We start from the raw sequence: 26131 nt of genomic DNA on the forward strand, positions 1-26131 counted from the left end.
AAAAGAACTGTACAACACTACCAATTGGGATTTAACTCAGGTAGGCAAGGCTGGTTCAACATTAGAAATGAATTAATGTAATCTATCACATCAATAGGCTAAGGAAGAAAAATCACATAATCCTATTAATAGATGTAGACAAAGGATTTGACAAAATCCAACACCCATTCACAAGAGACACCCTCCATACACTAGGAATAGAGAGGAATTTCCTCAACTTGATAAAGAATATCAACAAAAAAAAAACCTAGAACGAACATCATACTTCAAGATGAGAAACTTCAAGCTTTTCCAACAAGATCAGGAATATGGCAGAGGGGAGGGTATAGCTCAGTGGTAGAATGCATGCTTAGCATGCAGGAAGTCCTAGGTTCAATCCCCAGTACCATCACTTAAAAAATAAATTACCTCCCCCTACTAAAAGCAAAACAGAAAAAAGGAACAAGGCAGGGAAGTCTCCTCTCACCTTTGCTTTTCAACATTGTACTGGAAGTCATAGGTACTGCAGTAAGGCAAGAAAGGAAATAAAAGGTACACAGATTGGGAAGGAGGAGAAACTGAGTTTTTCACAGATGACGTGATCATCTATGTAGAAAATCTGCAAGAATTGACAAATACACTCCTGAAACTAGTTAGCAGTTACAGCACTTTTGCAGGATACAAGGTTGATATTCAAAAGCCAATTACTTTCCAACATACCAGCAATGAACAAATAGAATTTGAAATTAAAAATGCAATACTATCTACATTAACATCTCCATAAATGAAATAGGTATAAATCTAACAAAATATGTACAAGATCTTCTATGAGAAAATGACAAAGAAGTCAAAGAGGAACTAAATAAATGGAGAGATATTCCATGTTCATAGATAGGAAGACAATATTGTCAAGATGCTTCCCAACCTGATCTATAGATTCACTACAATCCCAATCAAAATCTCAGCAAGTTACTATGCAGATACTGACCAAATAATTCTAAAGTATATATGGAGAGGCAGAAGATTTTGAACAGCCAACACGATAGTGAAGGAAAAGAAGAAAATTAGAGAACTAACGTTAACCAACTTCAAGACTTACTATAAAGCTACAGTAATCAAGACAGCATGGTATTAATGAAAGAAGAGATACATAAATCAATGGACCAGAATAGAGAGTCCAGAAATAGACCCACAAAATTATAGTCAACTCATCTTTGACAAAGGAGCAATACAATGGAGAAAAGATTGTCTTTTCAATAAATGGTGCTGGAAAAACTGGATACCCAAATGTAAAAAATGAATCCAGACACAGACACAAAAATTAACTTAAAACGTGTCACAGACCTAAATGTAAAACACAAAACTATAAAAACACATAGAAGATATATTCGATGATCTAAAGTTTGGCAATGATTTTGTAGATACAAAATCAAAGGCAAAATTCATGAAAAACAGAATTGATAAACTGGACTTCATTAAAACTAAAATTTTCTACTCTGTGACATTTTCAAGGAAAATAAAAAGAGGAGCCACAGACGAAAGAAAATATTCGCAAAAGACATTTCTGATAATGAGCAGTGATCCAAAATATACCAAAAAAAAACCCTCTTAAAACTCAACAGTTAGAAAACAAAACACCTGTTTAAAAAATGGGCCAAAGACCTTAACAGACATCTTATCAAAGAAGATATACAGATGGCAAAGACCCATATGAAAAGATGCTCCATATGATATGTCATTGGGGAAATGCAAATTAAAACAACAACAAGATACCACTACACACCTACTGGAATGGCTACAAACCAGAACCCTGACAACAGCAAATGTTGCTGAGAACGCAAAGCAATAGGAACTCTCATTCACCAGGAATGCAAAATGGTAAAGCCACTGGAAGACAGCTCGGTGATTTTTTTTACAAAACTAAATATACTCTTACCATATGGCCCAGCAATCACACACTCCTTGGTATTCACCCAAATGACTTGAAAACTTACATATACACAAAAACCTACACATGGTGGCAGCCATTTGAAGGAGCTCATACCACCACATGAACACCGGTGCCGGCAAGCGCCGTTTTGGAGCCCTCCCTCTGCCTGTCAGTGCTGGAGACCTACCCGCCCACCAGCAGGCCAGCAGCAGCCCCAGGGCCACCAGCGGTGCAGCCAGCGAGTCACTCAGGGACCCAGTCCACCCACCCCGCAGGACAGCACCACCACACGAGACAGGCCCTGGCAGCAAACCAGGCCAAGGGGCTGCCCCGAATACCCACATGTCGGGAGCAGTCAGCCCTGCCACAACAAAAGGGCCACTCCTAGAGCACACAGCGCTAAAGACCAGAGGGGAGTGTGCTGCTGGGCCCCACAGGACCTCTCCCACATAAGGCCACCAAGACAGGGAAATGTAACCCACCCACCTCATACACAGAAATAAACAGAGAATTGGGCAACATGAGGGGACAGGAGTAGGCTCCAAACAAAGGCTCCAAAGAACCAAGCAAAGTGGTGCTACTTAGCAGGAATCTTAATTCTTTCAAATGTGCTCAGGTTTGATTTATGACCCAGGATATGGTCTCTTGGAAAATATTCTACGTGTACTTAAAAAGAATGCGTGTTCTGCTGTTGGATGGAGTGTTCTATAAATGTCACTTCAATTCAGCTGGTTCAGCTTTGTAACCTCACATTTTGGCTACTCGTTCTATTTATTACTGAGAGAGAAGCGTTTCTCTAACTATAATTTTCTTGTATTTTGAAGCTCGTTGTTAGGTACATACACATTTGGAATTTTTTATGTTTTCTTGGTGAATTAGCCTTTTTATCCTTATGTAATCACTGTGTAATGTCCCTTTTCATCCCTGAATTTTCGTTCCGCAAAAGTCTACTTTGGCATTAATTTAATCATCCCAGCCTCCTTTTTATTTAGTTTTTACATGGTGTAACATTTCCCATCTTTCAACTTTTAACTCACCTATATCACCATATTTGAAGTACATGGTTTACATACAGCATATAGTTTAAATGTTTGGATTTGTTTACCATTTTATTATTGTTTTCTCTTTGTTCTCTTTTTTCTCATTTCTATTTCCCCTTTTGTACCTTTTGAGGGGTATTACTTGAGGACTATTTTATTATTCTATTCTAATTTATCTATTATGGCTTTTAACAGTATCTCTTTGTATAGTTTTTTTTAGTGGTTACTCTAGGAATTACAACCTGCATACTTAACTTTTTACACTCTATTTAGAATCAATATTTTGTCACTTCTGTTGGAATATTTATAGAAACCTTAACACCATAAGGTTCCCCTTGCTCTGCCCTTCTTTATTAGGGGAATTGTCTTAAATTATCGCATCTACATATACTGAAAACTTCATCAGATCATGTTTTACCTTTGCCTTCAACCATAAAACATACGTTAAAGAACTCAAGAGGAAAAGAATAGTCTATTATAGCTACTCAAATATTTACCAATTTTGTTACTCTTTCTCATTCTTGAAGTTCCAAGTTTCTGGTATCACGTCCCTTCCATCTGAGGAATTCCCTTTAGCAATTCTTTTAATGCATCTGAGCATGCCTTCATTTCACTTTCATTCCTGAAAGATATTTTTGCTGCATACAGAATTCTGGGCTGACAATTCTTTTCATTCAGCACTTGAAAAATATGCTATTTCACTTTGGTATCTACAGTTTGTGATGAAAGAATCATTGTCATCAAATCACCGTTTATCACTGTCTCAAGAATTTTCTTTGTCTTTGATGTTTCAGAAATTTATCTGTGATGTGTTTGGCCACGGATTTCTTTGATTTTATCCTACTTAGAGTTTGCTCCACTTCTTAAATTTGTTAAGTATGTGTCTTTCTCTAAATATGTGAAGTCCTCAAACATTATTTCTTCAAAACTTTTTTCTGCACCACATTTTCTTTTTTGCCTTCTGGGAGTCTGATGATACAAATTTTAGACCTTTTGATGTCGTCCCACTGGACCCTGAGGTTCTGTTCTTTTTTTTTTTTTCTTTCTTTCTTTTTTCTATCTGTTGTTCAGATTGGATAATTTACGCTAATCCGAAATCAGGTTCACTATTTCTTTCCTCTGTCATCTTTATTCTGCTATTGGGTCCTTCCAGTGAATTTTTAATTTTGGTTATTGCTTTTTTCAGTTCTAAAATTTCCACTTGTTTCTTTTTTATATCTTCTATTTTCTATTTTAACTTCATTTTAAAAAGTGCTCATGATTATTCCTTTGAGCATATTTGTAACATTTGTTTTAAAGTCTTCGTCAAATAATTCCAACATTTGAATGATGTCATCATTGGCATCTGTTGATTGTCCTTTCAAAAATAAGTTGAGTATTTCTCAATATGCCCAGTAATTTTGGATTGTATCCTGGACATTTCCAATATCACTTTATAAGACTCTAGGTCTTGTTTAAATCCTATGAGACAATGTTGTTGCTTCTGTTTTAGTAGTCATTTGACCTGGTTAGGTTCAAGTCATATGTTCCAGCTCACTATTCTCTGTGCTGTGTTTACAATACCAATTCAGATTTCAGAGGCTTTAAGTGCTATTCAGACATGTCCTGTGAGTGTGTCACCCAGTGGTTAATCCAGGACAAAGGAAGAGGTCTGTTAGTTCAGCTTATACAGTCTTTGGAATGCTAACTAGGAGCAGATCCACCACGCGTACGTAGGAGGCCAGCCCAGAGATTCACACACAGCTCCATGGGATCCACTTCCTGAGCTCTTCCTTCTCTGTTATCTCCCCAGGACTGTCTGGTTCCGTGAGCCTCCTGTTTTCAGTCCATTAGCCAAGTCACTCACTTCTCTGACTGAGTTACATCTGGGTTCCAAATGACAGGAGGCCAGAGAAAGGGTGAAAAAAAAAAAAAAAAAAAAAGGAAGGAAGAGGTGGTTTGTCCTGCCTCTTGGAACTGCAGCTCCACAGAATGAAAAATTAAGGTTCCCCTCCCTCAGAATTTTGGCTCTGCAGTTCTCCACACTGGCTGTTTTCTACCACTGCCCCCACCACAAAATTGCCGTGGGTCTAGGGTGAAAGCGAGCAGAGAAAAAGGAGAAGGGGGGAGGGGAGGTGATTCCCTTAATCTCTGAGCTTTAAGAGTTTTTTCCTGCTCCTTAAGCCAGAACTAAAAGGATTTTCCTGGGTCTCTATCTATTCCATAATGTCTACTTCTGGATTTTGACTGGGCTGGGATCAGGCTGGAGATACCTGAAGAAAAAAAGCATAGTAAACTGCCTGCTAGTTTGATGGTACTTCAAATTCTGATATTCTTTCCCTATCTGTCTACTACTGCAGATGAAAATGAGGGGCAACAGGGTCATCCTGTGAAAAGCCTAACTGGCCACTCGTTGGCAAGTTGACTTAATTCAACCCCTTCAACCCACAAAAGGGGCAGCGATTCATCCTGATGGGTAGCCCTCCTTTTCCAAGATCCCCAGGAACACAGACTAATCAGAATCCTGGAGGAGCTACTCCCAGGACATATTATACCAACACGGTGCATCCAAATGGTTCAAGAGCTGAAGTCAAATGTATGCTGCGGTGTGCTACCCAGACCTCCCCTCCTCAGAACTGAAACACTCATCCCTCAGGCTGTTAGGAACGCTGGGAATTGACGGCTCTCAACAGAGTCCCTCTCTGGGCACTGCCCTGGGAAGGCAAGCCAAAGAAAGCCACTTTCCCTAGGGTCACACGCTATCCCTGGAGTCAGCTCACATCCAGGGGCCCATCAAGGTGAAAGTATAAAGCTGGGCAGTCTTCATGCAAGGAAGGACACCTCTGCAGGACCATCCCAGCTCTAGAGTTCCCCGTGGAATTGACTGAGTTTTTTGTTTAACCCCTTCCTTTGCCCAATCCCATTTCCTTCACTCCCTGACAAGTGTTGATTAGCAGGTGCTCTCCAATAAGCCTCCGGCACACAAACCGTCTCAGAGTGTGCTTCCTGGGGAACCCACCCTAAGATACGCACTAGGTCTAAGCACAATGCTCCCCTTGAGACAAGGACTGGCTCCAAAATGGGCACATGACTCAGGTCAGGTTAATACAATACGAGAGGACTTGTTCTGGGATCTTCTGGAGATTCCTGCCACTAGAGAGAACCATAGGAAAATATGTTCTCTCTTTCAAACTAAACTTGAACAAGGACTTGCATAGCTCCAACTGCTACTGACAATTATATTTTGATCCCCTGAACACTCATCCTTAGAACAAAGTTTATACTGTAATTGACAGAACGGTGAGATGGAAAGAGCCTGAGTCCCTAATGACATCACTGAGTCACAAAGTCAGTGCACACTGAAGGCCACCCCATTTTTAGACTTCTCATTATGAAAGCCAGAAATTGTATTATTTAAAGCAGTCTGAAGGTTTATTTTTCATTTGTTTGCTTCTGCTACTTGCAACCAAAACATCTAACTGGTAGTGGATGTGCGTTATCCTGTCTCTCCCTGCCTTCACTGCTTCAGGAGGAGGCTTTCATATTCATTGAAAAGGGCTTGAAAAATCCATAATCTAGACAATTGATAAAAAAAAAAAACAACTGTTTCCAAGTGCAAATCACTGATTATAAATTTCCTTCTTTCTTCCTTCCATTCTTCCTTCCATTCTTCCTTTCTGTCTTTCCTCTTTCTTCCTTCCTTCTTCCTTCCTTTCTTTCTTGCTTGCTTGCCTTCCCCCCCCTCACCTTCCTCCCTTCTTTCTTTCTATAGGGAACTGAAGCTACATTTTCTTTAAAAAATGAAGAAAAGGAGACCTAGTTGAACAAACATATTTTATGTACACAAAAATAAAACCACGGTGAAATTTTCAACTTGATTGAGAAAAATTTCCTTAAATTATTTTTTTAAGATCAATGTACAAGCTGGGCCATGATCTGAAATTTGGTATATAATTGGAACTTCTGAAAACTCTCTCTGTAACAGACAGGTGAAGACAGACACCCGGTAATTGCAAAGAGTATTTATACACCTGTGGAGGAGGAAGAGAGAGATTTTTGGAAAATTACTGCAGAAGAAAAATAAAAAAAGACACAATCCCCAAAATGATTCAGCTTGCAATTTAAAAGTCAAACAATCCATGATGACAACACAAGAAAAAGTTACTTATCCCCAAATACACAGTATCTTGACTCAAACTCTGAAGATCAGAAGACTGTGATTTTGGTAGACTGAAGAGCAAAGAGCCTTCAAGAAGCAAAGTGCTCTGCCCCTTCTTGGAGAACACTACATTTGCCATGTTCCAAGATTCAGGGATATGACAGCAGAACACTGTGCTCTGCTTTTAGCAACCATGAGAGTCCCTCGTGTTGGCTGAATTGATCGTGTTCTCCTCTTCCCCAGCACTTGTCATTTCAAAGCTGTTTCCTGTAGCATCTAAATACAAAATCTAATGACTCCATCATTATGGAGAACAGACAAAGCACAGGGCTGGACGTGGGAGACAGGCTCTAATCCCAGGTCTGCCCACCAGCGAGCTGGGTGGCATCGGTCGCATCACGTTCCTCTCAGGGCCTCCATTTCCTCATCTGCAAAATGACCCCTTTGTTCTCCATGATTATAGATTCCTGGAGAAACGAGAGCATCTGTATAAATGCTGGAGTTGGCTTGTGGCAGTGATAACCCATTTTCCCATCCACTCCATCCACCCGACATGTCACAACTCAAAGTCTTAGCCCAATTTACAACCTACAGTATGTCTGTCTGTTGTGGGCAAATACCCCAGACAGAAACTACTACAAATCCTCCTCCTCCAAGTCTGCATTCAGCCTCCTCTTTACTTTTGGTACCTTAAGAGTGAGCCCAAATCATCACTGCAGAGGAAAAAATGAATCAAACACCCCTGTTCCCTTTGTGCTTCACACTTGAGAAATGAGCCCAGAGGTCGTGGTGTATTGAGTATGACTGATTTTGTGAAAACATAGGTTACAGTGGTGGTGAGCAGGAACTGAATGAACCTGGAGTCCTTTGGAGGCATATTAATGAAGCTGGGTCTTCAAATGTGCGCTAAGACATACTCAAATTCCAACCCAACATGGAAACAGTGATAAGAAGGTGCTTTGCAGGACATCTGGCCTGGACACTTCAAAGATTCAGTACAAAAGAACAGAGGGAAAGGAGGTGGCTACTCTAGCCTGAGGTCTACTAAGAAACATAGTAGGCAAAGGCAGTGCATTAAAGCTGACTCTAACGACATCTGGAAAGGATTTAGGAAATTTGATAACTGACTATGTGTTGGATATTATTGAATTAATTGTCATTACTTATTAATCATTTCATTTTTAGTATTAATTACTTTATTATTAATTACTGAATCAATTAGACATGGAAATGATAGTATGGTCATTGAATAAGAAAGTGAAAATGTGTTTGTTTATGAAAAATGCATTCTTTAGACCCATAGAAGGAGTGAAATGTCATGGTACCTGCACACTACCTTTTGTATGGCATACAAAGGGCAAGTGTGTGTATGTGTCAAGATGCTAACAGCTGATGAATCTAGAAAGGCAGTATACGGGTGTTAATTATCCTGCTCTTTCAATGTTCCTAGGAGTTAAAAAAAAATTTAACATTTTTTATTGATTTATAATAATTTTACAATGTTGTGTCAAATTCCAGTGTAGAGCACAATAAAAATTTTTTAAGAAGGGTATACAATCCAACCAAATTTGGTCAGAGAGCATGTGGAGTTCCCTGGCTTCAGGCCTCCAAGATGTTTCCGTTTCCCAGGAGCCACTCTGCCCGCTTGGCTCCTAACAAAAATCATTACTGACACCTGCCATGGCCAACCACATAACTTAACAATTGCTAAGGAAAAGTACGAGGGGAAATACTATAATCCCCATTTCACGGAGGAGAAAACTGAAGCACATTCAAGTCATGCTACCCGGCAAGGAGTCTCTGCAGGAGGCACACTGATACTCTGCTGGGTCTCCTGGAGTCTCTCTGATCAGCTCTGTGTGCCTGTCTCCCAATTCCTCTTTGCTTCACTCCCAACGGCTCTCACCTGCAACCTTCTTCAGAGACCGAACCTCGGGCTACCAGAACCTCTGCATCCGGACCCCAAACTCTGGAGAGCCGGAAGAGCTAGCGAGTTGATGTTTCTCCCAAGTGACCCCTCATCAGTTTCAAGAGGCCAGGAATTCATTCCATTTCAGTTTTATCCCAGGAAATAAATCCTCCCTTCCTTGTCATCATTGTACTTATGAAGCCCAACTGCCCACTCCCAAAAACAAACCACTTCCCTCCCACACACATGCTTGTCACGTCAGCCCACATTCTCTTGGTTGCCACGGATGAGCAGCGCTCCAAGATAAAGTCCCGTAATTACAGGCTTACACTGCGTTCACTCGACTGTTGCAGCCACCATACGTCTAAACCCAGCCCAGGCAAACAGGCCTTCTGGCAGCAGCTGGTTCTTTACTTGTATAGTTCTTATGACTCTCATGTGACACACTTGGTATGCACTTTGTGAAAGCGTTTGCAATGTTTACTATTTTTTTCAATATTATTTGCTTGGAAGGGGACTTGGAGGTCATTCAAGCCTGCTTCCAGTGACAGGAAGCTCACACTTCAGCAAGATAGCTGGGTCACAGTGTGACCAGCTGAGTTGCCATAAAGCTCTTCCCTGTGAGGAAAGTGAGCGACCATTAGTGCCTAGACTTTGAGGAATCTCTTCTCCCCGTTCAGGGACTTCTTGTGCTTCTTTCACAAATCATGGCTGAACTCCAGGACTAAGACTGGCTGAATAACCATGTACTCCCTGGGTTCAGTGCTGTCATTTTCAGAAGGTGATGGCCAAAGCACATAATAACTGGTTACAGCCTAGAGGGTACCCACTAAGCAGAGTGGATGCAGCCGGGGGAACACTGACACAGGGTCCCAGAGGATCCTGCCCCAGCTCTGCCAGGTATGCACCCGCCAGGAGCTGGACTGTGTGGAGGTCTCGGGGACGCCCTGACAGTGGGGGAGCATTCAGGTGGGGCTTGTGGCAACAGTTACTTGTCATCAGGTACAGACGCATTTCCATACTGGACAATCAGCACAGCCACACCGCTGCGCACTGAACATCAGTTGTGGGTGTGTTTTAATAGCATGAGTAATAGGAAGAGAAAACATTTTGAAACTATTAAAAAAAAAGAGAGAGAGAAGGTGAGAATGAATGAATGAACGAAACTAGAACATAAAAGGCAGGCCCTACACAGACACATAGTCTCTCTCTCTCTCTCTCTCTCTCTCTCTCACACACACACACGCACATACACACACTTAGAAAAAGAAATGAAGCTCCACATCCATGGCAACAAGAATTCGTGGCCAACCTCCCCTCAGCTTTAAACCTTCAGTCCCCCTCAGGCTGTGTTTTAAGGACTTTTAGTGAAAAGGCCGTTGTGGTGTTTTTTTGCCACTGAGGTGCCTGGCCAGTCAGCCAGGCATCGGCCTCAGGAAAATGTGAAACATTATTCACCAAACAAGGAGGGAACTGGTCAAAAGCAGGGAGAAGAGCACTAAAGATAAACAATAGTATTATTCAGAAGAACCCAAAAGGGGGAAAAGCAACTCTGGGTGAGATAAGCCAGGAGGGACACAGCGGTCCAGGAGAACAGAGTTCCGCCTGCCAGGCTATGGAGGCAATGTTCCCAGTCCTTGGGCCCTGAAATCGTCCTTGTCAGCAGAGTCCACGCTGAGCAGCAATAACACTTTACCCCTTAGTCAGCAGCCGCCGTGGACAAAGAAACACCAAGAGGAAAAAGAGCACTGACTTGAGAGACAAATGTTATCATTTCCCAATTAAAAGGTATATAAGGAGTTTTCCTTTGTTACTCACTCACAGACAACTTAAAATCCACATACAGTGAGAGATCAGGTTAACTGAACAAAGAATGATGTATCTGACCTCTAGGTGAAAAATCGCTGCAAATTCCAGGCAGGGATTTCCAACCATCTGGTCAACACAGAAGGTAAGCCCACATGAGGACTGCTCCAGGGCTGCACAAGTGAGAGCATTCACTTTGCCCTTTGTGACTCTCCATCACACCATCCGCTCCTTGGATCTAAGTTTTATCGCTCACAGAACTGTCACCAGAAGGGATTTTTCTGATTCAGTGATGATGCTACTATGACAAGAAAATGAAATGACTTACGAAAGACGTTTGCTTCTCGTGACGATCTCAGAGACAGGAATAATACCAGGGGCAGCTAGCAAACTGTGTGCTCAGGGCGATCGTATTAGTCGAGTCACCTAAACAAATCTGTTTGCCAGCGGTTGCATGTGTCAGTAATCAGACAACCTGGAGAGGACACGTGTAGGAAAAACAGCCAAGGACTTATGATCAAAAGTGGGAGTGCTCGACCTTCTAGCCTTCTCCTCCCTTCAGGAAAGTGAAGGAGGTTTTGTACATGAGGAAGCAAATCAGTTATCACAGAGGAAGCCACCCCCAGAAGCCAGGGTCAGGGGAAGAAAGGGGGACGGGAAGAAAGCTTTCAGACTTGACTCCTACCTCTCAGAGGCTGTGCCAAGACTTACACAGAAAGGTAAAAGCTGGTCCCTGACTTCTGGGAAATTCTTCACAGCCCCTTCTGATACTGACCTAGTTACCCTGGATCCCGCCACAATATTGACCCTTGTTTCTGGGAGGTTTTTAGGGAAGAACATAATTGCTTTGCTTTGACACTGGGTCCTAATAGGAAGGTATTCAGCTAATACATAATCATTTCCAATGTTTTAATTTAACAGAACCAAGTACTCACAACTTTCAGTACACCGTGTTTAGATAAGAGGGAACAGTACAGTCAACTAACTTGAACTCTAGACAGCATGCTTCCTCCGTGGACCACGTATGAGAAGGTTGAGTAAATTAATACATGCTAAGAAATTCAAGTTTAGACTCTCAATTTGCCCTCAAAAACATGAATACTTAGAGAGAGCATTTTCAGAAATAGTTGTTTTATAAATAAACATTGAGAAAAGTCCTAAACATAATCAAAATCTGTTCCAGAAATTCAGTATTTCAGTTTGGACTGTAAAGAACATTAAAAAAGTGTAAGTGCACAAAGAACTAGACCAGGGCTCAACAACATTTGTTTGTTTTTCTTTAAGAAACATCAATAAGACTATCTTAGCTATTGATTCCTTGATTGATTCAAGTCCCACCTGCCCTAGAAAGGACTTTCCTCTGACCATCCAACACAGTGGTGAACTCTCGCTATCCTGAGTTTAGCCTCTAGTACTTATATTTACAGCATAGTATGCACTATGTGAGGTCATGTTTATCCTTGGATTTGCTTGTTTCTCTAGTGAAGGTGTAAGTTCAAGGACAGATAATGTGTTGTGTTCATCCTAACAACCCCCACAGTGCCCAGAGCCATGCTTGGTGCATGGTAGGTGTCTATGGGATAATTGATTGATTAATGCTACTGGGGCTCCCAGGCATAGTCCAGAGGGGAATGGAGAGTAGAGAGAGAGCAGACAAGAGAGGGAACGAGGAAAAGGAAAGGGGAGAGAGGAGGAAGGAAGCTGTGGGTGGAGGGCCTGACATAGTATCTGAAACACTGTGCCAGGAGTCTACTTAGTGATCTCAGTGGTACAAGAGGCCTAATTCATTCTCAGGCCATTTCCTGATTCCAGAAAGCATGACTAAAAAAACCCAAGAAACACCTACCTAGTTGCTAAGCACTCAGAGGAGTTAAAGTAATCAAAACCTGCTCTCTGAACTTTTCAGATGTCTGTGGAACGAGGCATCGCCAATGTCTCCAACACGTCAGTTGAGTAGGTTTCTCATGCCGAGCTTTATCAGTATAAGAATTCAGGCTCATTCAGGCTATTGATTAAACCAAGAATCAGCATTTTTTTCCTGAGCTAAGTGAGAGTTGCACCTTTGCTGAAGTGCCCCTGAGCCTGCACATGAGGACGGGCCTGACTGGGCAACTGGCCAAGCCCTGTAAGACTGGGCTGCCATGGTCCAGCCACTACTTCTTGGTTTGAAATTCTCCCCTGCCAGAGAGATCCCTAGAGTTATCAGTACCACAAAAATGAAACGCAGTAGCCGAGGAAACCTAAAGCATTTGTCCTGTTTTAAGACGTTAGACAACTCTCTTAAGAAAAGTCCTTGAGGCCTGGCACGACGAGGATGTAGCACACTCTGATGAATTACATCCGAGAAGTCCAAATTCCTGAGATGCCGAGGACTGCTGGCTTGACTTGTACCAAGTCCTCACCCTTGAAGCTCCTCGCTGGCTACCAGGTTGCTGGGCATTCCTTGTCTCCCACTTCCTAAGGCTTCCTGAGGTAACTGGGCTGCAGGGAGGAAAGAACGTCCTTCTTGTTTCTTTCTGTTGCTGTTCCGTACTTGGCACGAGGTCTGGCACTGCTGCCTGGTCGTGTGAACTCAAGCCTGAGCTTCGCATAAAAACATACAGAAGGAAAAAACATTGTTCTTCCAATTGATTTTGCAGTCCACTTGGGGTGTGACCATGTCCCCCAGGTCTGCAGAGCCAAAATCCTTGGGTTCTAATTAGTTCCCCAGCAGTAGGAGGGAGGATGAAGAAGGCCGGGTGGAAAAAAGGATGACGTCAGAACATGGCCAGGGGCCAGCGCAGCTGTAATTATACCCTCAGAAAAGCGATAGCAATTTTACACTGTATTTAGTGCCTTATAAAACTTACTTGTTAGATTTTAATAACAGATTCAATTCATTTTAAAAGGGCAACATTAATAAATAACAGATTTGGGGTATGTTCATTTTAAGTATTATGATATAAAGTGTGAATTCCTCTGGAATTTTGCTCTGCACGTGGATGACCAGTAGATCTTGTTAAAATGCAGGCTGATTCATTAAGTCTGGGATGGGGCTTGAGATGCTGCATTTCTGACAAACTCCCTTGCCAAGTCAGCACTCTGGTCTTGGGACCATATTTTTAAGCAAAACAATACACTACATTGGTTAAGAAAGAGTGTGGACTTGAAAGAATGCAGCCTGCTCCCAAAAGCACTTAGATGATTTAATGCCAAAAAAGAACACCCACGAGCAAAAAGTTTAAATCACTTGCTTCTGAAATATTTATAAAAATCAGTCCTATACTAGCCACAGAGAAAAATTCAATAAATTCCAAAAGTAGAAAGAGTACAGATAACACTCTCTGATATCAGTGTAATAAAATTTTAAATTAAAAGTACAAATACAGAAAATTAAGAATGAGAAAGTAAAAAGAACTACCACGAGTAAGGTAATTTCAACTCCTTGTTATAAGTCCAGAAATCCAGAAAAAATTCATGACTTTTGAGAAAGATACAAATTACCAAAAATAACTCAGGAAAAGACAGACAGTCTAAAGAAACTTACAACCCTAGAAAAATATTTTTAAAGTTGTCTAAGACTAAATATTCCCCAAAACACAAAGACTGGAAAGTTTTACAGATGAAGTCTTCAAGAAATAAGTATTTAAATATTTGTTAGAATTTCCAGGGAAAAAGTGCAAAGCCTTCTAATTATCTGTACAAAACCATGTAACATAGATTCCAAAATTTAACAGAAAACTGTATCCCAATTTCACTCATAAACACTGACACAAAAATCCTAAATAAATTATTAGAAAATAAAATCAAGCAGTATTTTAAAAGCCCACAACCCCATGATCAAGGGCAGTTCAGTCCAACAATGCAAAGTTAGTTCAATATCAGGAAATTGTCACATTTAAAGGCCAAAGGAGAAATACAGTTCATTTCCTCAATACAGGATGAAAAGACATTTGTAAAATCCAATATCGATCTTTTTTCTAATCAGAAAAGTGGGCATCAAAGAGTAATTTCTTTATATGATCAAATACATTGTTCAAAAAAAAAAAAAAGCTAATGTTGTGCGTGTGACTGACGTTCTGGATCTCAACCTGGGGACTCCTCCCTGGGCATCTAAGTCACAGGAGTAGTGGCTGCTCCTTAAATCTGCTCTTCCTGTATTCTCTAGAGTTCTGTCTCCTTCTTACTAGCCAATTCCTCATTACTACAATCCTCTGTTGTAGTTCATAACTATTTATATTAAACGTGCCCGGTTCACCTTACTGTGTGGTGTCTCTCCTTTGACTAATACACTAATCAAACTATCAAATAAGATTTTTTGTGAATTGGATAAAATTATTCTAAAGCTTTTATGAAGAAAGACACAAATGAGGACAGCCTAAAGATTTATGGAAGAAGAGAGTAATGCACTGAGATAGATTTGGTATGAAGCGAATAAGCTTAAGCTTCAGGGCCCCACACTCACACTCGCATGCACCACTTTCAAAGCCCTGGGAGGGGTCTAGTAATGTAACCATATGGTCATATGTTTTTGCAAAAAATTTCAAATGTAAGGTATTTTGATCACCATTGGTTAGGACCTCTGTCTCTTTTCATTCCAGCTTGCTCTTCATCACAGTTTCTTTTATGATGGATGGTACTGGAGTGGTCATGACATTTTGGGAGCCAGCTAAGGGGTAGCTGACTTGATGATCCATTTAGTTTAGGTTTATTTGGATATATTCATGTGGTCTTCAGCCACTATGATGTATAGTTAAAGTCGTCGTTAGCCATCGCAGTGCATGAATGGCTGCTAAGAATAGTAACAACAAAAATTGATAACTGTCAAAATAGACTGATAAATTAAACATATCCAAGACTAAAGCACATATAGGAATTTCTTTTGATATAAAGTTGCATTATCTATAGTGTTCTCCCAGAGCAGTCTACCCAGACTAATAGAAATAAAAACAAAAATTAACAAAAGGGACATAATTAAACTTACAAGCTTTTGCAAGCAAAGGAAATCATAAGAAAAACAAAAAGACAACCTACAGAATGGGAGGAAATATTTGCAAAAGATAAGACTGACAAAGGCTTAATCTCCAGAATATATAAACAGCACATACAACTTAATAAGAAAAAACCAATCCAAAAATGGGCAGAAGACCTAAACAAGAAATTCTCCAATGAAGACATACAAATGGGCAATAGACATGAAAAAATGCTCAATATTGCTAATTATCAGAGAAATGCAGATCAAAACTACGATGAGGTATCACCTCATACCAGTCAGAATGGCCATCATTCAAAAGTACACAAATGATAAATGCTGGAGAAGCTGTGGAGAAAAGGGAACCCTCCTACACAGCTGATGGTAATGTAGTTGGATGCAGCTGTTACGGAAAACAGTGTGGAGATTCCTCATAAGGCTAAATATAGACTTACCATATGATCCAGCAATCCCACTCTTGAGCATATATCCAGAGGGAATCTTAATTCAAAAAGACACATGCACCCCAATGTTCATAGCAGCAATATTTACAATAGCCAAGACTTGGAAACAACCTAAATGTCCACAGACAGATGACTGGATAAAGAAGTTGTGGTACATTTATACAATGGAATACTACTCAGCCATAACAAAGAATAAGTAATGCCACTTGCAGCAACACGGATAGACCTGGAGAACATCATTCTAAGTGAAGTAAGCCAGAAAGAGAAAGAAAAATACCATATGATATCACTTACAAGTGGAATCTAAAAAAAAAAGACAAATGAACTTATTGACAAAACAGAAACAGACTCACAGACATAGAAAATAAACTTACGGTTACCAGTGGGGAAAGTGGGTGGGAGAGGATAAATTGGAAGTTTGAGATTTGCAGATACTAACTAATATATATAAAATAGATAAACAACAAGTTTATACTGTAACTTACAGTGAAAAGGAATATGAAAATGGATATATGTATGTTCATGTATGACTGAAGCATTAGGCTGTACACCAGAAACTGACACATTGTAAACTGACTATATTTCAATAAAAATATATATATACAAAAGCAAATAAATAAATATATTTATGAAAGATGCCCAATCTCCCTAATAATTCAAATGAAATAAAAATTAAACCACAGTGAGACATTATTTTTTCATTATAAAACTGGAAACACTCTAGTGTTTGATCTAACACTGACTGCTCCTTCACCATGAGTTTTCAACTTAGATTTTTGTTTTCATTAAAACATAAGTCAAATGGTTAAAAAGAAGTCAACAGGAATACATTATGCTGACAGTCTCTTCCCTGTTCAACTTGGCTATAAGACATCCATTCATCAAAGGAAGTGATACATTTATCAACTTGCTCTGTGCAATGGTTACACATTAGTAAACTCAAGGAGGGGAGTCAGATTTAAAAGTTTTTAAGAAAAATGAATGATGCACAATATGTTCTAAAATCCAAACTTTAAAAAGAAAGACCTCCCAAATTCAATTCTCCATAAAAACAGTAAGAACACTAGCAAAAAAGTCAAAATTTTTTTTTCAATTTTCTGGAAATTAATCAAAGGCCTGCAACAATCCAATTTTTCTTACGTCCTCAAGAAAAATGGCTGAATCTCTGTAAGAAAAGAAAATCTTGTGGAATTTTAATTTGCCCTATTCCTATCCTCATGGTAGTCTTGAAACCCAACAGTCTCACTATCAGCAGCTGATAATACAAGCAGCCTAGAAGTCACTGGGGGAGACAGAACAGGTTTGACATTCCCCCAAAATCTCCATTCCCAAAGCATTGTCAGTATGTAACCTGTCCGGCAGCTGCCTAGAAACCCCCACTCACAGGGCCAGTTTTCATTTGGCCTAACCCAGCACCTGCTCGATGGAACAGCCTTCCCCCCCTACAACGCTTGTCAAAAGCAATCCATGCATGAGTGGCCAAGACAGTTAGCTGGAGGACACTGAGCTCATCTCCTCCCACAGGCACACCAAAATTACAACCATTTACAGAGTAACTACCTATGAGAACGACCTGAAGACTGGAAGAAAAGAGTTCCCACAACTAAAGACATGAAGAAGGAACCACAGGATGGGTAGGAGGGGCAGAGACAGAACAGTCAAGACCGGCACCCCTCTTTTCTCCCCAAGGAGGGGTTTGAGCCCAGCATAAGACGTGCCAGCCCAGGGGTCCTGCATCAGGAAAATGAGCCCCCAGAACGCTTAGGAACAACAGTGATATTCAAACCTGTCCACTAAGGGGCCAAGAGGTTTCTGTCCCAGAAGTCTCACCCGTCCTCCTGCCTGTGGCTAAAGCATCACGATCCCACCTGGAGAGAGAAAGACCCACACTCCATGTCTCTTCTGAGGGAGGCTGAGGGGAGGGAGGAGCTCCACTGAGGGAAGGGGGCAAGGTCTGATGGGGCGTGGGAGATGCTGCTGCCGCTGTTATCTGCTGTTGGGGGTTGAGGGCACTGGGGCAGAGAGACTGCATATTGCACAGCAATCTGCCTGCAGGGTGCTGGGGAGGGAGGCGGGTCTGAACTGAGCTACCAGAGAGGGTGAGTGGGCAAGAGGGCCCTGTGTCCTCAGGCCCTGCCCCTTCTACAGTATGTGTCACCATGCACTCAATCACTTTTGGTTTATGAAAGGGGCAGCTCTACACTGACCATCCTGCTGCAGCCACAAAGAGACCATGGCAAAAGCTGCAGAAGATCATCCCAAGATTCTGGAGCATCCTCAGAAATCCCCAAGAACCACTCCCTGGGTGTCAGAGATGTCGGATGGGAAGGCAATAAAAAATAAACATGGTGAGTGGCCAGAGAACTTGTGTGACATATTGTTACATATGTAAAAGAGAAAAGATCTGTCCACCTGTGGAAACGCAAATGCAATTCATTTTACATGTAGAACCTCAATTTTATTACCTATAAAAGGAGGATAATGGAGAAGGATAATGTCTACCCCTTAACACTCAAGGACCCTATAATGTAATCTAAGTGTTAGAATTCAATTCTATTCAAAATCTATCTTCCACCTACTAGCCCAATGATCTCTAGTACATTTCAGGTGGGTGTTTTGGGTTTTTTTAATTAAAAAAATTTTTTTATTGAAGTATAGTCAGTTTACAATGTTGCATCAATTTCTGGATGAACTCTTTTTTTTACAAAACAGGTGGGTGCTTGAATTGCAGGAGTGAAGTAGCTACTGTGTTTCTATCCAACAGAGAAAAGACAAGACACACACATTAAATACCTGCAGGAAAAAGAAAAAACACATAAAGTGAGATTGTAAAAACAGATCAGGAATTCAGAGAAGAGAAAGCTCACTGCTGTCTGGAGCAGTCGAAGAAATTTCATGGAGACTTGAATTAAAGGAAACCCAGGCCTTGGCCCAAGGGCAGACTGAGAACTGGCTCAGAGGGAAGGAAAGAGGAAGCAGCCATACGTGGACAGTGGAGAGTCAAGTTGGATGGATAAAGTGAGTGTTTGAAAGGCCAGGTCGGGAAGTTTGAATTTGATCCAATAAACAATCAGAGCCATTTTAGATCTCATGTACAAACAAATGACAGAGGAACAGGCTGGAGCAGAAGGCTGGTAGCATCCCCAGGACGGGAATTTTGGAGGCTATAGCAATGGCCCAGGTTTGAAAAGCAAGAAACAACAAAACGTCAGTTCCCCAGTGGTCAGAGAGACGACGCTGATATCACGTACCCCCAGATACGACGTGATGAAAAAGCCACCTTTGTGGCATTTTCCTCCCAAATCCATAACCTCAGTCCCATCAGGAAAAACATCAAACCCACACAACGGGGCAGTATGCAAACACCAGTGCTCTCCAGAAGTGCCAAAGCCGTGAAAGACGAAACACCAAGAAACTGTCACGGATTAGAGGAGACTAAAGACTAAGGACTAAGTGTGTTTCCCGGATCGGATTCAGGAACAGAAAAGTCGTGGTGGAATAACTGGTGAAGTCCAAACAAAATCAGCAATATAGTTAACAGTTGATTCCATGGTTTTTGGTTGTTTTTTTTTAAGTTTTGACGGTTATATAAATCGTTAGCATTAAGGGAAGATGGGTGAAGGGTAGACAGGAATTCTCTGTGCTACCTTTGCAACTCTTCTATAAGTCTAAAATCAATCTTTAAATTAAAAAAAAACTACCAGTCCTTCTTTTAGCAAGGTGGGCACACCTTGCAAAGCATGAATTAGAGGGTCTTTCAGGGGAAAGGGTCCTGTGTGGCCCCAGATTAGGATCTACATGGCCTTTTTTGGGCAAATGATTTATACTCTCTATGCTGGTTAATTTTCTGTGTCAACTTGACTGGGCCACAGGATGCCCGGATCTCTGATTAAACAGTATTTCTGGGTGTGTCTGTAAGGATTTCTCCAGAGGAGATTTGCATTTGAGGTGTTGCACTGAGCAAAGCAGAGGGCCCTCCCCAGTGTGGGTGGGCACCATCAAACCCACTGAGGACCTGAACAGAACAAAAAGACAGAGGAAGGCTGAATTCCCTCTCTGCCTGACTGCTCAGCTGAGACATGGATCTTCTGTCCTGGTGCTCCTGGTTCTCAGGCCATCAGGCCCAGACTGGAATCTACACCATTGGCCCTCTGGCTCTCAGGCCCTCAGGCTATATCAGTGGCTTTCTTGGATGTCCGTCTTGCAGATGTTAGATCATGGAACATCCCTATAATTCCATGAGCCACTACCTTATGATAAATAAACAAGTATCTATCTAGTGGTTCTGTTTCTCTGGAGAATCCTAACTAAACACACAGTCTAAGCCTTGAACCCCACGTCTTAAAAGCAAGGCTGGCAAGGACGGTCTTTCCAACAATGGGTATTAGGAAAACTGGACATCCACATGCAAAAGAATGAATCTGCACTCTTACCTTATACCACATACAAAAATTAATTCAAAATAGATCAAAAACCTAAACCTATGAGCGAAAACTACAAAACTCTTAGGAAAAAACAAGGGGGAAAGTTGCATGACATCAAATTAGGCAATGATTTCCTGGATATGACACTAAAAGCACAGGCAATAAAAGAAACAATAGATAAATCAGACTCCATCAATATATAAATATTTGTGCACTAAAGGACACTATCAACAGAATGAAAAAACAATCCCCACAGTATGGGAGAAAATATTTTCAAATCATATATCTGATAAAGGATTACTACTCTGAATATATAAAGACTGCTACAACTCAACAACAAAATACCCAAGTAATCCTATCAAAACACAGGCAAAGTATTTGAATAGACATTTCTCCAAGTAAGATATACAAATGGCCAATAAGCACATAAAAAGATGTTCAACATCATTCATCGGTAAGGAAATGCAAAACAAACCACAATAAGAAATTACTTCAAACCCCTTAGGATGGCTATTATCAAAAACAGAAAATAAGTGTCAGTAAAAATGCAGAGCAATTGGAATCCTTGTGCGTTGCTAATGGGAATGTAAAATGGTGCAGTCATTACAGAAGAAAGTAAGCAGTTCCTAAAAAAATTGAACATAGGACTACCATATGATCCAGCAATTCCTCTTCTGGGGATATACCCAAAAGAACTGAAAGCAGAGACTTGAACAGGTATTTATTTGAACACCACGTTTCTAACACCATTATTCACAACAGTCAAAAGGTGGAAACTAGCGTCCATCAATGGATAAACAAAATGTGGTAGATACGTGTAATGGAATACTATTCAGCCTGAAAAAGGAGAATTTTGACACATGCTACAGAATGTTTCAACCTTAAGGACATTATAATAAGTGAAATAAGTCAGTCAGAAAAAGGACAAAATGTTTAATTCCACTTATATGAGATACCTAGAGTACTCAAATTCACAAAGACAGAGAGTTGAATGGTGGTTGCCAAGGGCTGAGGGAAGGGGAAATGGGAAATTATTTAATGGCTGTATTTCAGTTTGGGAAGATGAAAAAGTCCTGGAGATGGATGGTGATGGTGGTTGCACAACAATGTTAATGTACTTAATGTCCCTCAACCGTACAAGTAAAATGGTTAAAAGGGTAAATTATATCATGTATATTTTGTCCCAAAAAGCTTAAAAGTAAATAAATAAGACTGGCTTGATGCATTCTGGGGAAGTGTGAGGACCACACGCAGCTGTTCTGTAAAGCATAAATGACCGGACACCTAGTGGGCACTCGGAACTAATTCCTTTCTCCTTCCCTTCCCAAAGTAGATTCTCAGTTGCACCCAAGAATCAATCCCTTAAACGGAAATTCTGCAGCAACTCTTATTATAATGATGATTTGTTTATTGTATGTATGCATTCCTTTTAGCGTTGCCTTCCTTGCCAAAAGCTTTGCCTTAAGCGCGCGCGCACACACACACATCCCTAAAACATTAAAACCTCAAAAACCGGACAGAGAAACATGTCTAGAAAAGCAACAGAAGGCAGCATCACGCCCTCAGAGCGGCTGGTTTCGCTCCGCATGGTGCGTTTTAGCTTCCAGGAGCGGTCCACGCGCCGCCGCTGTTTCACCGTTAAGGGTTTTATCGTCTATAGACGCGGGACCGGATTCTAACTTCTGAGATTCTGTCTAAACAACGCAAACTTAACTTAAACTGGAAAGAGAGCAGTCATATCCTACGGTCGGCTTTTGGCTCCCACAGCCCCAAAGGCACCGCTGTGCTCCCCTCTCCCCCTCGACTCGCCGCCCTTTCCACCTCCTCTCTCTTCCCTCTTCCGTTTTTTCAGTGATGAGCTCGCGCAACCACAAACCCACCACAAACCACGTAACCCTCTTGAGAAAAATTCTTAAGAAGCGAGAATCAGCGAGGACAAGAAAACGGAGTAGACCCTCCAACTCCTCCCTCACACCCCGGAAAGAGCCGCCCACCAGCACTGGGACCGCCAGCGGCCTGGCTCTCGGGTCGGGCCGGGGGCCGGTGCCCGCTGCCCGCTGCCCGCCGGGAACAACCTCTTCACTGTTCCCGCCGGCAGCGGCTGCCAGCCGCCAGGCACGCCCGGGCCGCCCCGCGGGCCAGGGTCGGATCGGGTGACCGCGCGGGCGTGCGCCTAGCGGTGGGGCCGGCCTCCGAGCCGTGGGAGAGCCCGCCCCGGCCCGGCCCGGCCCCGCCCCGCCTCGCGCGCCGGCCCCGGCGCGTAAGGCCGGCAGCCGCCGCGCTCTCCGCCACCCGCCCGGCTCGCCAGCTCCCGCGCCCGCGCCTTCCCCACGAGCCGCGGCCATGCGTCCCCCAGCCGCACGCGTCCTGGCGCTGCGGCTCCTCGCGCTGTGGGCGCTGCTGTGGCCGGCGGCCGGCGCCTGGGAACTCACCATCCTGCACACCAACGACGTGCACAGCCGCCTGGAGCAGACCAGCGAGGACTCAGGCAAGTGCGTCAACGCCAGCCGCTGCGTGGGCGGCGTGGCGCGGCTCGCGACCAAGGTGCGGCAGATACGCCGCGCGGAGCCCCACGTGCTGCTGCTCGACGCCGGAGACCAGTACCAGGGCACCATCTGGTTCACCGTGTACAAGGGCGCCGAGGTGGCGCACTTCATGAACGCCCTGAGCTACGATGCTATGGTAAGACGGCGAGCCCGGGAGGCTGGGGAGCCCCCGGAGGAGGAGTCCCGGACCCAGAGGGAAGCTGGGATGCGGGAGCCGCCGTTTGCGTGGCGCGGGCATCGAACCTGGAACCTGGTGCGCAGGGCGATACGGGGAGAAAGCGAGGCTGGTCGGTGTGCGAGGCGGACGCAGACCTAGAAGTCCCTTGAAAGATTAGTCTCGAACTGGTGGTGTTGCCCCCGCACTGTGAGATGGGGTACTTAGAGGAGCGGGACGCAGCCCTACCTATGAAGGGGTTCGTGGCACCCCAATTATCCAGTGCCTAAGACCGAAGTAGACCCATCACGCATCTCTTATTTACTGCTCAGACTTTCGAAGAAACCCTTTATCTTGATTTTACTGGAAAGTAAACAAACTCAGTGTCAAAGAGGTTAAGTACATTATCTAGGTCACCATCTTCAAAAGAGGGAGACAGGATAAGAATGGACTCCAAATCCCTTTGACCCCAGACCTTAATTAAGCATGATTAAGCTCGCAGCCTTAGGTGGAATCCCGGCTGGACACTTCTGTGTGCAGTTGACTCTGTGCCTCAGTTCCAGCCTATATAAAGTGAGGATGATAACTGTATCTACTTCAGAGGCTTACCTGGCAGTGTGGTCTCTTTAAATGTTAGCTCTTATTACCAGACTTGACTCTATAGATTTTTTTAGAAAGAAAGAAAGAGAGAGGGAGGGAGGGAGGGAGGAACTTCCAGAGAGGACCAAAATGCTGAGAACACTGGGTTTCAAAGGATTTCAATAAAACCAGTTTGGCAGCAGAAATTTAGGAAGAGAGTCCAATTTAAGAGATGAGAGGCTCTTAAAACATGTGCGAGAGTTTAAGTCCATGTTCCCCAGTGCTCTTTTAAAGGTGGTGCCTTATTTATTGGACTAAATTCTGGAAGAGGAACAGAGAAGAGCTACACAGTAATAAACAAGTATGATCAAAACAGAGAGAGAGTGTGTGTTTGCTGTTTGTAAATCAAACTACCACCCAGGTTTAACCTTGTGTAAAATCCGAGAGTGAAGGGATTCTGTGGAGAAACTGGGGACAGGAAATGCTAGGGGCTTTAGAAGAAGAACAGAGCAAGCGGCCAGGGAAATCTGTGGAGTCCATGGGCGTGGAAGTGGACAGCGGGGAGGTCCAGGCTGGGATACAGAAGGCTAACAGCACACTTTGTGTGACAGGAGCACAGAATTCAGCAATGCACGAAGCGTATTTTTCCCCTAGAAACTTGGAGAGAGGAGGACAGGAAAAGATAAAAGGGTAGAGTTGTTTAGTCTTGGGGGTTTTTCCCAAGAAAGATGTGTGAAGGGCAGTGAACTCCGCTCCATTGTGATTGTTGGTTTTAAAGTTATCAGGAGCGCTCAAAGCAGCAGCAATTCAAAGGGATCCCTGAGCCCTAGAGTTTATCTGCGGGCTTACCAGCATCTGGACTCCACAAAAGAATCACGGGTCTCAAGAATTCTGTGTGGCCTCAGGCATTCTTATTTCCACAGGTCAACCTGCCCGATGCTCTGTCCTAGGTGATGACAGAATAAATATTTATAAAATTGGATTGTTACTAGCCTGTGTCTGCATTCCCCCTCCCGAGAGGGCAGAATAAACCTTACACGAGTTTGTTTTCATATACAAACCACAACTTTCTAAACTTTTTGTGACACTGTTTTCTCCACAGTTGTGTAGGCTCCTTTTGGTGGGGAAAAAAAAAAGGATAATTCCTAATTTTCCCAAATATTTTCCTCTTTAAGTCAAATTAAGTTCATGATGTTAATTGTCATATCAAGTGTTATGACAGGACCCTGGGTGAAGCTGAAGTAGTCTGCTGCAAGTTACAACCCATCACCACTGGGAAATGTTTAGAATATTTTTTATTGAATTACTGTCTTTTAAATTTCACTAAAAATAATTGGACTGGGGCCTGAGAAAAATAGGCGACTATATAATGTTGGCAGGGGGTACAGAATGGGAAGAGAGCCAACAGTAAGGCTGATAGCCAGGTTCCTGATAGCTTATTACTCTGTGCCCTTCTGGGGTTTGACAAACATGATTTGACCTGCATTAAACCCTAGTTCTTGTGAGGCTTTAGCATACAATAAAGCTCTGCCATATTCTTGTTTTAAAGAGATTTTTTTTTTCCAGTGACATTTTGCTTATACTGCTCTCAGGGAACTGATTGCTGTTCTGCTGTTAACATTCCCCCCTTCCCACCCACCCGCCGCCGCATCTGGACTCCCAAGAAGCTGGAGATTTAGATCAGGGTGGAAAACAGTTGTAGAAAGGCATCTCCAGTTCTCTAGAAACGACCTGGTTAGAGGAGCCACATCTAAGGACGTGCAGGTATGGAGGGCAAAGAGGAAGCTGCTAGAATGTAGTTCAACCGCAGGAGTTCTCGAGAACAGGAGTCTTTGAGGAGGTGTAGACCTTCTGGACCTCCATGTCCCAAGGGGAGCTGCTGGCACACTTCTGACAGTTCTGGAGCCCCAGGCCAAGCCTAGAGACCCCCAGCTGCTAGGCAGAGAATTCTAGAGGGCGGACGTCAGAAGCCCCTGGTTGGTGTAGCTGTGTTGGTGGAGGCACAGGAAGATGGCATGGCTGCACTCACTGTGTGAGTTTGGCGGGTTACTGGCATGATCGGGGGCTGTGCCATTCACCTGTCTGGATGACCAGTTCCTCATCTGTAAAACCTGAGGTTCCTCACATCTCTAAACAAATGGCATCCTAAGAAGTGTTTTGATTCAGCTTCGATTCAGTGAAGGGGCACAAGGATGAGGCAAAGGTGCAGAG

The 26131-nt window shown here is 42.7% G+C and overlaps 1 protein-coding gene and 1 long non-coding RNA gene across 11 annotated transcripts in view; one reads left to right on the forward strand and one right to left on the reverse strand.

Moving 5' to 3' along the window:
• LOC116665292 overlaps nucleotides 1–23177 on the reverse strand; it is a 335340-nt gene extending 312163 nt beyond the window's left edge. For 9 of the 10 annotated variants that reach the window (XR_004321832.1, XR_004321831.1, XR_004321834.1 and 6 more), the window contains exon 1: nucleotides 23074–23177. This is a non-coding gene — a long non-coding RNA (uncharacterized LOC116665292). Of the gene's footprint in view, nucleotides 1–11130; nucleotides 11282–23073 lie in introns of those variants that run through there. The other variant, XR_004321838.1, reaches the window with a different exon arrangement.
• Nucleotides 22862–26131, forward strand: part of NT5E (5'-nucleotidase ecto) — a 48702-nt gene continuing 45432 nt past the window's right edge. Inside the window, exon 1 of the mRNA XM_032484557.1 lies at nucleotides 22862–23323. Coding sequence (XP_032340448.1) covers nucleotides 22985–23323 — 339 coding nt within the window. The 5' untranslated portion in view covers nucleotides 22862–22984. The remainder of the gene's footprint in view (nucleotides 23324–26131) is intronic.

Source organism: Camelus ferus, chromosome 8 (assembly GCF_009834535.1).
Source record: "Camelus ferus isolate YT-003-E chromosome 8, BCGSAC_Cfer_1.0, whole genome shotgun sequence".
Taxonomy (NCBI): Eukaryota; Metazoa; Chordata; class Mammalia; order Artiodactyla; family Camelidae; genus Camelus; species Camelus ferus.